Source organism: Drosophila biarmipes, chromosome 3L (genome assembly GCF_025231255.1).
Source record: "Drosophila biarmipes strain raj3 chromosome 3L, RU_DBia_V1.1, whole genome shotgun sequence".
Classification (NCBI taxonomy): domain Eukaryota; kingdom Metazoa; phylum Arthropoda; class Insecta; order Diptera; family Drosophilidae; genus Drosophila; species Drosophila biarmipes.
This window is the reverse complement of record NC_066613.1, coordinates 140910-154944: the sequence shown is the minus strand read 5'-3', so window position 1 is coordinate 154944 and position 14035 is coordinate 140910. Positions and strand designations below refer to the sequence as shown.

General features: G+C 36.7%; 1 protein-coding gene across 1 annotated transcript; it reads right to left on the bottom strand.

The window, feature by feature from the left end:
• Positions 1–13130: 13130 nt before the first annotated feature.
• On the bottom strand, positions 13131–13828 carry LOC127010899 (craniofacial development protein 2-like). Its single transcript, XM_050886475.1, has 2 exons — positions 13805–13828; positions 13131–13742 (listed from the first exon to the last, which is right to left on the bottom strand). The coding sequence occupies exons 1-2, from the start codon at positions 13826–13828 to the stop codon at positions 13131–13133; spliced, it is 636 nt and encodes a 211-aa protein (XP_050742432.1).
• Positions 13829–14035: the final 207 nt, after the last annotated feature.

The window sequence follows — 14035 nt, the reverse complement described above, 5'->3', positions numbered from 1 at the left end:
TCTTTTTGTCTGTCTGCCTGTCTGTCTGTATTTTCCATGTTGTTGTATTACAGAGCTTACATATTGCAAGTGTCACTATCTGAAAGTAAATAGGTGTACCTTTTCGTGTACATCACGATACCCGTTACTCAGCGAAAGGGAAGTCGGAATAGATAAGTAGCAAAGCGATATTTTAAAGCACAACATACCAGCCATTTCAATATATTTGGCTATTTCTGAGCGTTAGAATGGGCAAATACATATCAGTTAAATATTTTTTCTGGCATAACAACTGTCAGTTAAGTTAAAGCGGGAATGGCACCCTGCTGAAACAAACTTTCGCTGCGCAGGAAGCCCAGAAATCCCACCTCTCTTTAAGATTTCAAGATCTAAGCGTTCATACGGACGGACGGCAAACGGACATGGCTAAATCGAGTCAGCTATTGATACTGATTAAGAATTTAAGGGGTCGGAAACGTTTTCTTCTGCCTTTTGTCTATGTCGGACGAATATAAAAAAGTAAAAAAGGTATTTTTCATTACACAAAGAGTTTCATTTTGCCGTTTTCATTTTGAAAAGCATAACGAAAAAGACTATTAATAACAGAGACTATTAGACTACCTAATCACTTTTTACGAATTGTGTATACCTTGCAGTTATAAGAAATAATCAACTTTAGTAAATAATTTTTTCATATTATTTTCCCACCAATTTTCCGATCGTTCCTATGACAGCTATATGATATAGTCGTCCGATTTTAATAAAATTTAATTCAAAATTCAGAACTAATTAAAAAATGTTATTTCCAAGCTTAGAAGGTTATATATTAAACAAGAAAGGAAGTTAATTTCGACAAGCCAAGGTTTGTATACCCTTGCAGTTTCAAAAAATAATCAATAATTTTATTAAATTGAATTCGAAATTCTTAAAAATATAAAAATGTATATTCCCAATATTATAAGATAATATGTCAAAAAGCCCCAAAGCTATAATTTGTTTCATATTATTTTACCACCAATTTTCCGATCGTTCCTATGACAGCTATATGATATAGTCGTCCGATTTTAATAAAATTTAATTCGAAATTCAGAACTAATTAAAAAATGATATTTCCAAGCTTAGAAAGCTATATGCTAAAGAACACCAAAGATATAATTTTTATTTCATGTTATTTTCAAGAGTAGAAGGTTATATGTCTAAAAACACCGAAAATATAATTTTTCTATATTATTTTGCCACTAAGTTTTGATTGTTCCTATGGGAGCTATACGATATAGTCGTCCAATTTGGATAGAATTTAATTCGAAATTCAAAACTAATTAAAAAATGTTATTTCCAAGTGTAGGAGGTTATATGTTAAAAAACACCAAAGATATAATTTTTTTTTTAATTTTTTCCCCAATAGTTCCTATGGGAGCTATAAGATATAGTTGTCCGATCCGGCTGGTTCCGACTTATATACTACCTGCAATAGAAAAAAGACTTTTGGGTAAGTTTCAGCCCTATAGCTTTAAATCTGATAGACTAGTTTGCGTAGAAACGGACGGAGAGACGGACAGACAGACGGACATGGCTAGATGGACTCGTCTTGTGACGCCGATCAAGAATATATATATTTTATGGGGTCGGAAACGTCTCCTTCACTGCGTTGCAATCTTCTGACTGAAATGATTATATCCTCTGCAAGGGTATAAAAAAACAAAAAACCATTTTCTTAAATTTGAGGTTCTTTTCTCAGAACTCTTGCTGGGGAACTTTTTCGTAAAACCAGTTGAAAATGGCAGTTTAAAGCGAATAAGACTTTCTAATAACCATCAAGGTAAATTAGATAGTGTTATTTATGACACCTTAACAAATTTATGTCAACATTGTAAGTTAACATTTTGTAGTATATATCAAACAATTAGCGTGAAAATATGTGAAATAGAAAGTTAACATTTTAGAAGACAGAAATAAAACTATTGAAATTAATTAAAATGTATGTATTTGTTAAAAAATAAAGTTGATTCATAAAAAAACAAACTATGGCTGTATATATCTTTAATAATATTATCTATTTATTTATATTTAATTAATATCCTTTTATCACTGTGAATGGCACTCCTCGTAGTGACGATGAGTGACTTCTATATCACTGTGGAGAGCAGTCCACGTGTTGACGAAGCGCACCAGGAGGGTGTGTGAAGGCGAAGAAATGAAAGTCTTGAAAGCTCAATATAAGAAACATTAATTCTACCTTTTTTTTGAAAAAAAGCTAATTTGACGAAAAACAGCTATAAAAAGTTAAATTTTGTATACCCGTAACTTGTGAACTACTGAAGCTACAGCTAAATACGTATGTACGTCTCTTAAACACGACTTGAAAATTATGGGCCTCTTATTCAATATGACTGTGTTACTTGTTTGTTTTTAATAAAGCGTGTCGAATGTAAAAATTTAATTTAAAAAAAAATTTAAAAATTTAGTAAGTAAGTAGATCTTATATTACATTGCCGTATCAAAAATTGATATCAGAACTCGTAAAGAGGTGTTTTTTTGATAGAAAGTTACAACATAAACACATCAGGCCTTTGACACTCGCATAATTCAGAAATCGAAGAAACAATTTGAGTCCCGTAACGTATTTAAATTCCTTATTAAAACTAAGCCGCCGATTCCATCTAGCATGCTTTAGCATGACTGCTAGAAAATAATATTTGCTTTTAATTCTCATTAAAAAAATTTGTTTAATAGGAATTTTAAAAGGCATAGATTCTGTGAAGAGAGTCTTCAAAATTGGATAGTACGCCTAAACTTTTGAATGTGACAATTTTAAACTTTCAAAGCCCATATTCGAAAGAGACAAGTCGTTTTTAGCATAGTAATAAAGAAATTAATAATCTGTCTTAAACAGTTGATCGTTGTAACTTTTCTTTTTATAATTTGACGATTTGGAAGAAGGATTCAATCAAATTTCAAGGAATGAAGGACAAAAATCCCAAAAAATGTTGTTGGGTATGGTAATCATGGTTCAAAAAAAACAATAACGCATTTTTCAATGTTGAGGTATATCAGAACTCCTGCGTTGGGGAACTTTTTTTGTAAAACCAGTTAAAATGGCAGATCAAAGCGAATAAGATTTTATAACAGCCATCGAGGTAATTTTAGATATAACACTATCTAAAGGTGTCTAGATAGTGTTATATCTAAAATTACCTCGATGGCTGTTATAAAATCTTGTCGCCAAAGTGGCACATATCTTCCCGACGGGAGTGACTTCCGCGATCCGAATGCGATATCGCCGAAGTGACTTCTGGAAGTTACTTACAATTGACATAACAGATGCTTGTAGAAGATACCAGAAGTGCCTATCCCCATTAGAAATCTAAAAAATCTTGACTAAAACCTTGTTTTTTCATGTTCGGCAATATTTTGAATACATTTTTCATAACGTCTTTGAGCGCTTGTAGATGCCGTTCTTGGCATTTCGGAAATGCTGCTTAATAATTTTATTTATATCCAGCTCCGTTCACATGAGAAATTTAACAATAACCATTTTTAGAATAAACAGAAACAAAAATTTTTTTTAATTAAAATAAAAATAAATTTGGAGGAATTAACTTTTATTATTAGGTGGTTATCCAGATTATCTTGGAATGCTTATTTCACTGCAATTGATAATCGATAATGTGAAAATATTTTGATGTAAACATACAGCTTTACGTAAATTCGCACTGTTCGTTGAGTTGGAAATTTAAATGTGTCATACAATTTAAAAAATTGCGATAAAACAAAGGAACATACAGATTTTATACAAAACTGGACTGCTAACACGCAAATTGCAAAATAAACTGACGCTCGGTCAAAAAATGAGCATAGGTAAAGAGGGAGAGGAATTTTTAGAATAAAAGAGTAACAGCAATTATCGTGTCCTCCTTTTCCCAGTAACTTTGTTTTTGTACCATCTATCTTTCGTCCAGAAGTATCTCAGAAGCAGAGCTTGTAAATAACTGTCGACCGTTTTTTTCTTGCGCTCTTGTTGCGAGCACAACCGAAAAAGTTCATACTCTTTCGCTCTCGCTCTGAGCAAGAGATTTTGTTGACTTCAACTCTCTTTTCTGTTGAGCGCTTTTCGTTGAGCCCATTTTATTTCGGTCGTTTAATGAGCAGTGCGAGAACGAGAAACGCTGGCACAAAGAGAGTCAGCAAAAGACCGATTGATCGAAAAACTCATAGCAAACGGTCTTCCCATTTACTCTCATTGTTGTTGCAATTATTATGTTTTGTCTGCAAAACGAATGCAAAAAAGTTTCAGACAATGTTGTTTTTAGTTTTTTTTTTATTTTTATATATATTTTATAGTCATATTTTTTGTAACATTTTTTATATTTATGTGTTAAGCTTTACAACTAGTAATGAGTTTAGATTTTCTGCACTAATCGAACTTCTTCGTTCACTTAATATAAAATGTAGGGCTGAGAATGCCCGTTCGACGGAGACTTGCGTTGCAGGTGTAGCTACGAGGATCCATGTAAATCGCTTCCAACAATGCATAATTTTCTAATAATTTAGTTTCTCTTATTTTTTTTAAATTAGAATACAGAAAATACAATTTACACGAGGATCCATGTAAATCGCTGCCAACAATTCAGATTTTTCTAATAATTTAGTTTATCTTATTTTTTTTAAATGCCGTTTTTTTAAATTAAATTGTAGATATTATCGCATTTCAATTTTAGTTCCATCCATACTACGAAGAACTCACTATAAACTAAATCTTTGTTTTGTAGCTTTAGGGTTGCCTGGTATGTGAAAGCGTCAATGTACGTCTCAATCCAATCCCAATCGGCCTCTACACAAATATTTGGCTGCGTTGCCAGGAAATCCTTTCAGTCCAATAATTTCTTTAGCATTAAATACGTCGAATTCCACCTTGTAGCAACGTCGAGCGATGGTATGTTTTTTTTTTATTCTCAACTAAGACACGTCTGCATAGATTTTATAAATTTGAAGTATTTATAATATATATATGTATATATATAACTAGCTGACCCGGCCAACTTTGTTCCGCCTCCTTCGATAATGTCTGCCCCAAATTACGTCATTTGGAAACAACTATTGTATTTTCGAGTATTTGCAAGAAAGTGGCGTGATTCTTGTGTTTCGCCGCAAAGCAAAGAATACAACTTTCATGTGGCGGAGTTAACACTGGCAATTTCACTTTACCATTGTCGCAGCATAATCCAGGCGTTTCTCCGGAAAACTTTAATGCACCACAATACTCGCAAACAACGTCCATTTGCCCAATGCAAACGCTAGGATGCAAGCTGTAATCATTGCTGCAATCGTATCGAAACGCAGCTCGATTCAAATCAGCTAAATATCTTGTTCTGCGTCGCAAATTATCTATTTGTTGACTTCTGTTGTTCGCTCGACGATTCTGCATTGCCAACCGAGCTGTTTCACGGACTGCTTCACTTTGCTCTCGTGATTGAGAAGCACGAAGTCGAGCCATACTATTGCGGCGTTGTTCACGTGCAATTTCTTGTTCTTCTTCAGTCCTTTCATTTGCAGTATTTTGTATTCTTTTTGCATTACGGCTTTGTCGGGAAAGATTCGATCGTCTTGGTCGCGGCATTATTAATTAAACTTCACTTCACTTCAATCCACTTGTTAATTATTTATTTAATAGAAATAGTGTTAATATTGATTTCTTACAAATATCAAGTTGTCATCCATACGTCATTACATAGCTGTCATTTTCGTCAATTACATAGCTGTCATTTGCGTTTTGTTATTCCAAGTCTGATTCTTTTTTGTTATACCACGTTTTATAGTGACTGACGTTTCATGTCAAGTCACAGAGGAACGTTGTCGAACGGGATAAAATAAATCCTATGTCCGACTCCTGGCTATAAGCTACCTCCCTACCAATTTTCAGTCAAATCTGTTCTGCCGTTCTTGAGTTATAAGTGGTGTAACTAACACGACTTTCTTTTATATATATAGATTATATTATTTATTTATTATTTTCCCCGATTTATCCCGATTGGGAAATAAATTTTTATATATGTACTTTTATAACTTATAACTTACCTATATGTTTCTGTGCGCAGCGATTTGCATAATGTGCGACAGGCACTTATTTTATCGGCGATCTCCTTTGTTTTGTTTAAATCAAATACTCACAGTTGCAGAGAGTGTGCTGCACATCTCACAAGGTGTATATTAGCCAGTTCAATAGAATCCAGTTCTTTCAGAAGATTCTCGCTTTCTATATCTTTCATGCCTAGAATGGCTTTATTCATTCTGGTGGCAACGTCGATATTCAGCGACACCAGCTTTCCCTTCGCAAGTGCCCTTATATTTTCTTTTAAAAACTGTTCTTTGATTGACACAAAATTCATAATATTTCTAGACGTTACAGGGTTCAAGCCAAGTGCATTATATATTGGATCCATTATTTCGTTCAACCCTACACTGTCAAGAAATTTGAATGGTTTTCCGTCTGTGGTTACAATTCTGATCAAAGAAGAAACAATTGCTTGTTCACGCTTTTGATACGATATTTTTTGTTTTTCTTCGCATTCTGTTAACTTTGTAGATCCAGAATTATTCCACTCATTGAAAATGTCCATATGCTTCGTTGTTTTTTGTTTTTGTGGAATGATTCCCGGAATGATTCCCGGATAATTTAATTCCGCAAACATTACAAATTGATTTCTTTTCGTCCAAATTAAATTTAAAAATTTGTGCACATTTTTATTACTGTCTCTTCCCTTTTTACAACAATAATTACTTAACACACTTAAACAACGCAACTTAACACACTCAATTCACGATCGCAATTAAACGTTTAACGATTTGCATGCCTATGCGTGTAAATGTATATCAATAGATACGCAAACGACTTTTTGCTTCACTGAAAACGACAAAACCGTCTTGGTACAACCGAAACAAAACAGAATAAAATCGGTTTCGCTCTGAGCACGGGCGAGCACATTCATTCATTCTTTTCGTAAAGAGTCAGAAAGAGACACTTATTTGCAGACAACGAGAAACGGTCGACAGTTATTTACAAGCTCTGCTCAGAAGTTAATTCATCGCGATCGCGACCCTTTTAGTTTTTGTAAAATGTGTGCTATTAATAGGCGATATAATTATCGCCCTTTTGCTTGTAGGGTAGTGGCAAGCCTGAGCGTCGACAACTTGCAAATCCTCGAGACCCAGCCAGTCGAATTATGCAGGGGTCGCTAAAAATGTCCGCGAATGGTCGTTCAGGTTCGACGGGGCGGAAAAACCGTTCGAATGCCGAATGCTGGTTTTCGAAATCGTCGTTTGTAAAAATGCGCTTCTGCACTCTAATGCAAACATAGAAGTGCTCTTTTAATTTCTTACATAAAATAGTTCCTCTAACAATGACTTTAGCGGACCAACAGTATATGATATGCTCTATTTGTCAGAAAGTTTTGGGGACTATTAGGGTTATAGATCATTGTTATTTCACAAATGCTTCAGAGGTGCAGCCCGCTCTATCTGTAACTTGGATAATAAAATAAACAAAATCATACCAAAATCATTCATATATCACTGTAATTTTTTTTTAAGAATTAAGAAAGATGTCTGGTAAATTTTCCGTAATACCAATAAATGAGAAAACCTATAGTTCGGTTTAAAAAAAAGTTTTATTGGAAACAGTTTTAAAATTCGTTTTCTGAATACATTCAGACTAAGCCCTCAAGTCTAGAAGCCTTAGCATCTAATTAAGTTGATGATCAAATAAATATTGTGAAATAATTTTTCAGTAATGATATAGAATTTCAAATAATGCGAAAGAAGGGTATAATTCCCTATGAATATTTAGATTTCGCTAATAGACTCAAGAAAACTTTTCTTCCATCAAGGAAACCATTCTATAATAGTTTAACGGAATGGTCTCATTTAGGTTATGATCACGCCTTTAAAGATAATTCACATATCTCATGTTCTACTCTAAAAGACTACTAAGAACTATATTTAAAAATTAATGTATTCCTTTTAACTGACATTTTTAAAATTTTCCGAAAAAGTTGTATGCAAATTTATTTACTTACCCAGCTCAGTATTTTATAAAAACCACAAATATTCTACTTAAACTGCTGACAGATATATTTATGTTTAGACTTATTCAAAATGGCATTCGAGGTGGTCAAGTACAATGTTGTATTATATACAAAAAAGCAAATAATAAATATTTGTCAGATTATGATTCCTCGAAGGGGTCTTCATTTTTATACACATGCAGAGGGTATAATAATTTCAGTCAGAAGTTTGCAACGCAGTGAAGGAGACGTTTCCGACCCCATAAAAAAAAAAAATATTCTTGATCGGCGTCACAAGACGAGTCCATCTAGCCATGTCCGTCTGTCTGTCCGTCTCTCCGACCGTTTCTACGCAAACTAGTCTCTCAGATTTAAAGCTATAGAGCTGAAACTTACCCAAAAGTCCTTTTTCTATTGCAGGTAGTATATAAGTCGGAACCAGCCGGATCGGACAACTATATCTTATAGCTCCCATAGGAATTATCGGGGAAAAATAAAAAAAAATTATATCTTTGGTGTTTTTTAACTTATACCCTTCTAAGCTCGGATTTAACATATTTAAATTAGTTCTGAATTTTGAATTAAATTTTATCAAAATCGGACGACTATATCATATAGCCCCCATAGGAAAAATAGGAAAATTAGTGGTAAAATAATATTGAAAAATTATATCTTTGATGTTTTTTAACTTATAATTTCCTACGCTTGGAAATAACATTTTTTATTTGATTTTGAATTTTGAATTAAATTTTATTAAAATCGGACGACTATATCATATATCCCCCATAGGAAGAATATACCCCATAGGAACAATCGGAAAATTAGTGGTAAATTAATATTGAAAAATTATATCTTCAGTGTTTTTTAACTTATAACCTCCTACGCTTGGAAATAACATTTTTTATTTGGTTTTGAATTTCGAATTAAGTTTTTTTTTTTTAAATCGGACGTCTATATCAAATAGCTGTCATAGATAATTGGTGGGAAATAATATGAAACAAATTATAGCTTTGGGGCTTTTTGACATATTATCTTATAATATTGGGAATATAAATTTGTATATTTTAAAGAATTTCGAATTCAATTTAATAAAATTAGTGATTCATTTTTATAACTGCAAGGGTATACAAAATTCGGCTTGCCGAATTTAACTTCATTTCTTGTTAATGTATGTGGATGCCAATAACTTGTGGGGGGACCCCGAACGCAGGGTCTTTATTAATCTTGTTAGTACATGAAAAGCTTCGGATAACACCAAGACGGGATAAAATGCACATTGTGCATGCAAACAATGTTTAGATCAAAACCACACAAACAAAAAGAAAAAAAACGTTATGGTAGCAAAAAACAATTTTTAAAGTTAAGTAATAAAGACCATGGTACGACATGAATAAAAAGCAAGGAGAAATGCTATAGTCGTGTGCCTCGACTTTTAGATACCCAGCTTAGAAGAGCAAAAGAGAAATGAAGATATAGATTCACCTAACCTAATGTGGGCGGCAGAAAGAATTTTTGGCTATTTGTAGTGGGAGTCTGTGGCAAACTTTTTTTTAGGTCAATCGATATGTTTTGATAAGACTAAATCATTTCAGAACAAATATTTTTTCCCATAAAAACTGTGGCCGGCACAGTTTTGGTTGGTTTTTGGGCCTTAGAGTGGGCAAAAAGTTGTTGGGACCAATACATTTATTTCAATTTTTCTATCATTAAAGCTTCAGGCGGTACAGTTTCTTGCAAATTGTGGGCATGGCACCCAGCTGAAAAAAACTTGCGCCACGGAGAAAGCCCAGGAATCTGCATGCCGAGTCTAACAAAAGTGAATATAAACAGCAGAGCAAACGAGATTATACACTAACACAACCAAAGAATATAACACGGACAACGCACACTTGGAAGATTGTAAATTTACTTTCTGAGTCCACACCAAAAATTTCGACGTACATTCTGTTGTATGGGCGTTACACCTTTTAGTGTTTATATTCTCTTTGGTCTGACTATTCTAGCTTTTATATTTTCGAGTTCTCAGCCCTCATACATGGACACATGGGCAAACGGACAGACAGACAGACATGGCTAGATCGACTCAGCTTGTGATTCTGATCAAAAATATATATATGATGATGATTTATGATTTAGGTTATTTTAATTTTAAAGACTTCATTTGAATAGTTACGTACGTGCAACAAATATTGTAATATTTGCATTTCATTGCAAGAATTGACCTTACGTGGACTCATTTTTATTGTTCTATTATATTATTATTCCCATTATTTAATTGCTTTTACATTTATACCAACTTATACATTATTATTATTATTAGGTGGCACTACAACCCGTTTCGGCTCCACCCGCCTTGCTCCCCGCGCGCTTTCTCCAATCGGAAATTCCCAGTGCAGTCAGGTTCTCCTCCACTTGGTCCTTCCATCGGAGCTTTGGTCGACCCATTCGTCGTCGCCCGTAGTCGACCCTCGCTTCAAATACCTTCTGAGCTGGAGATTTTTCTTATATACGCACAACGTGGCCGAGCAAGCGCAGACGTTGTATCGTGATGCGCCGGACCACGTCCACGTACAACTCGTACAGCTCGTGGTTCATCCGAATACGAAAGTCGTGCCCAATCCAAACGGGACCAAAGATCTTGCGAAGAATTTTTCTCTCTAACACTCCAAGCGCTGCTGCATCCGTCTGTGATATTAACCATGCCTCTGCTCCATATAATAGCACGGGTGGGATGATTGTCTTGTAGAGTGTTAAATTTGTTCGTCGAGAGAGGTCTCTATTGCACATTTGCTTACTCAGACCAAAGTAGCACCTATTGGAAAGTGTGATTATTCGCTTGATCTCCAGGCTGACATCATTGTTGGTGTTAATAGCAGTGCCAAGGTACGTGAACTCCTTGACCACTTTGAAAGTATAGCCGTCCTCTACCACATGTGAATCTAGGCGCCGCTCTTCCCTGCTTGTCGACAGCATATACTTCGTCTTGCCCTCGATTACCGCCAAACCCACTTTTGGCGACTCTTTTTCGATAGCCGAAAATGCAGCATTGACATCACGTTTGCTGCGGCCGATGATGTCAATATCATCGGCATACGCAAGGAGCTGGACACTTTTATAAAAAATAGTGCCAGATCGATATACACCGGCTTTCCGCAGAACCCCTTCCATCACGAAATTGAAGAGGTCGCACGACCTCTTGTCTAAAACCTCGAACGGTATTAAAAGATAGGATAGGTTTGTTCCTACCTTGACAGAGCTGATGGCGCTGCTCAATGTCATTCTGCAAAGACGTAATAGCTTTGCAGGAATACCGAACTCAGACATCGTGGCATATAGGCGTTCCCTCGTCGGGCTATCGAATCGACAAAGAGATGGTGTGTGTCAATGTTATTCGAGGTTTTTTTCCAGGATTTGGCGTAATGTGAAGATTTGGTCTATGGTGGACTTACCAGGTCTGAAGCCGCACTGAAAAGGTCCGATCAGTGTGCTTCAGTCCTTCACATATTACGCTCGTTAGGACCTTGTATGAGATGGTAATTAGGCTGATCCCCCGGTAGTTGGCGCATATCGTCGGGTCACCTTTCTTTAGAACGGGACAAAGGACGCTGAGATTCCAATCGTTGGGCATGCTTTCTTCTAGCCATATTTTGCACAAGAGCTGATGCATGCACCTTATCAGCTCTTCGCCTCCGGCCTTGAACAACTCTACGGGCAGTCCATCAGCACCGGCTGCTTTGTTGTTTTTGAGCCGCGTTATAGCGACTCGGATCTCGTCAAGGTTAGGTAGTGGTATATCCACATCGTCGATTGGTGGTATCGGGCTGCTTCCTCCAATGCACTATGGTCCAGAACCCGTTTTTTTTTGGCATAAAGTCGATTTTTTTATGTCAATATATCGTTGTTTTCTTGTTTTTATCTGAAAGTAAATTCTTCATACATTATAAAAATGTTAATTAAAAGCTTTAAATGTGCCACCAAAGCTTATTGTGAGCTTTTAAAAGTGCGATTGCGATCAGCTGATTTCCGAATAGAAATTCGCGCCAAAATATTTAGTTGCTTTGAGTGGTGTCACACGGTTTAATTTAGTCCGAAAAATTAAACTAAAATATGGAAAATAATCCTCAAGGTATGCACTATTTAATGTATATTGTTATTTTATGTGTAGTTCTACGTATTTAGTGTTGTGTAATGTCCAATTTACGTGTATGTTTTTAGAAAACTAACATGCGTTCTCCGTGTTTCGTGGAATATAACTAATGAGCTGCTCCATGCTGACAGCAACTAATTGGTCCAGAATGTACTTGTGAGTGTTGTCTTTAGCCACAAACCAAAAACTCATCCCCGTTCGTCCCCCTTTTTTCGCATTTTGGTAATTTATAGGCACGTTTGAGTTTACTCACAGCGAACTTTTTGAAATATTGCGCAGCGGCAATCGCAAAAATCAATGTGTATCTGATTGGATATACACAAAAATTAATAGAAACGCTTTGGAATCCAATACGATAAAGGAAATAGACAAAAAAATTAGTAATTTTAATAGTTATATTCATAAACGGCTTCCCAAATATAACTACATGCTTGAACGGTTCATGTCTAAGCATACTGTATGGTTGGAATCAAAAATATCAATTACTATTGATGAATCCTGCAAAACACCACAGCCATTGCAATGGCGGGATTGGTGCCGTCATCGCCTGCTAGAAGCTTGGAGAAATGATCCCTCCATAACCTCAGCGTGCAGTGCGTATCCGTAACCAGATTTCCATTTTCATCCCGACAGTAAGATGCTCCGATCTTGAAACCTTGTGTCAGACTGTTGACATGTTGGTAGAATTTTCGAACATCATTCCTGTCTTGTAACACCTCAAGTTCCTCGCACTCACGCTTTTTTTGCTCCCGTTTTTTCCGTCTGAAAAGTCGCTTCTCATCCTTCCTTGTTGCATTTTTCTGTGGGCGGCGTTTTTTGCTGCAGCTGCGACGCGACACTCTTCGTCATACCATTGGTTCCGTGTGGGTGGGCGCTTGAACTCAATGGTTGTTTCAGCAGCAGCTCGCATGGAGTGGGATATGTGCGCCCAGAGTTCGCCGGCGTCAACTTGGCCGCATGCGTATCTTGGCTGCGACAAGATAGTGGTCCGAGTCAATGTTGACTCCACGAAACGTACGCACGTCCATCACGCTTGAGGCATGCCTTCCGTCTATCACAACGTGATCAGTCTGGTTGCGCGTCTTTTGATCAGGGGACAGCCATGTGGCCTTGTGGATGTCGAAGTGCCGGAACCTGGTGCTACTCACTACCATGTTTCGCGCCGCGGCGAAGTCAATCAGCCTGAGACCGTTGTTCGAGGTAGTCTCATGGAGACTGAATCGACCGACGGTGGGGTCAAAGATGCGTTTGCGACCGACCTTTGCGTTGAAGTCCCCGAGGATAAGCTCCACGTCGTGGTCTGGCAGCGTTTGTATGTGTATCCTTAACAGCATCGTCCTTCTCCTACGTCGGAGCGTGCGCGCAAAATTGAAAAGCCTAGTTTTGACGCGGATTGTATCCAGCCGTTCACTCACTGGGGTGAAATTGGAGACGTGGTGGCGAAGTCTCCGGGTTACTACTAATCCGCATCCAAATTCGCGCCTCTCCGCATGACAGCTGTAGTAGATATCGCAGTTGGCTCGCTTGGAGCAACCTTGTCCTGTCCATTTAATTCCCTGGATGGCGGTAATGTCGGGCTTTAATTTTTTGAGGGCATCCGCCAGTTGGATAGAGGCACCTTCCCAATTAAGGGTTCGGACATTCCAGGTGCATATCCTTAAATCGCAGTCCTTTTTCGTTTTGCGGTGGTCGTCATCATAAGGGAGGATCTTATCCGAGGCTTTCGCTTTGGTTTTCACTGGGTTTCTTTTTTATGAGGCGGGTTCCAAACCCTGCGCTCAACCGTTTAACGTCCGGGTCACTCGCTGCACACATTATCTTACTATCTAGCGGATGCTAAGATAGCTAC

Excerpts from the sequence above, each read along its gene's own strand:
- LOC127010899 (XM_050886475.1), bottom strand. The coding sequence starts at position 13,828 with ATGTCCGAACCCTTAATTGGGAAG. Across the intron at positions 13,743-13,804 it reads CCGAACCCTTAATTGGGAAG|GGAATTAAATGGACAGGACA; the intron begins GTGCCTCTATCC and ends ACCGCCATCCAG.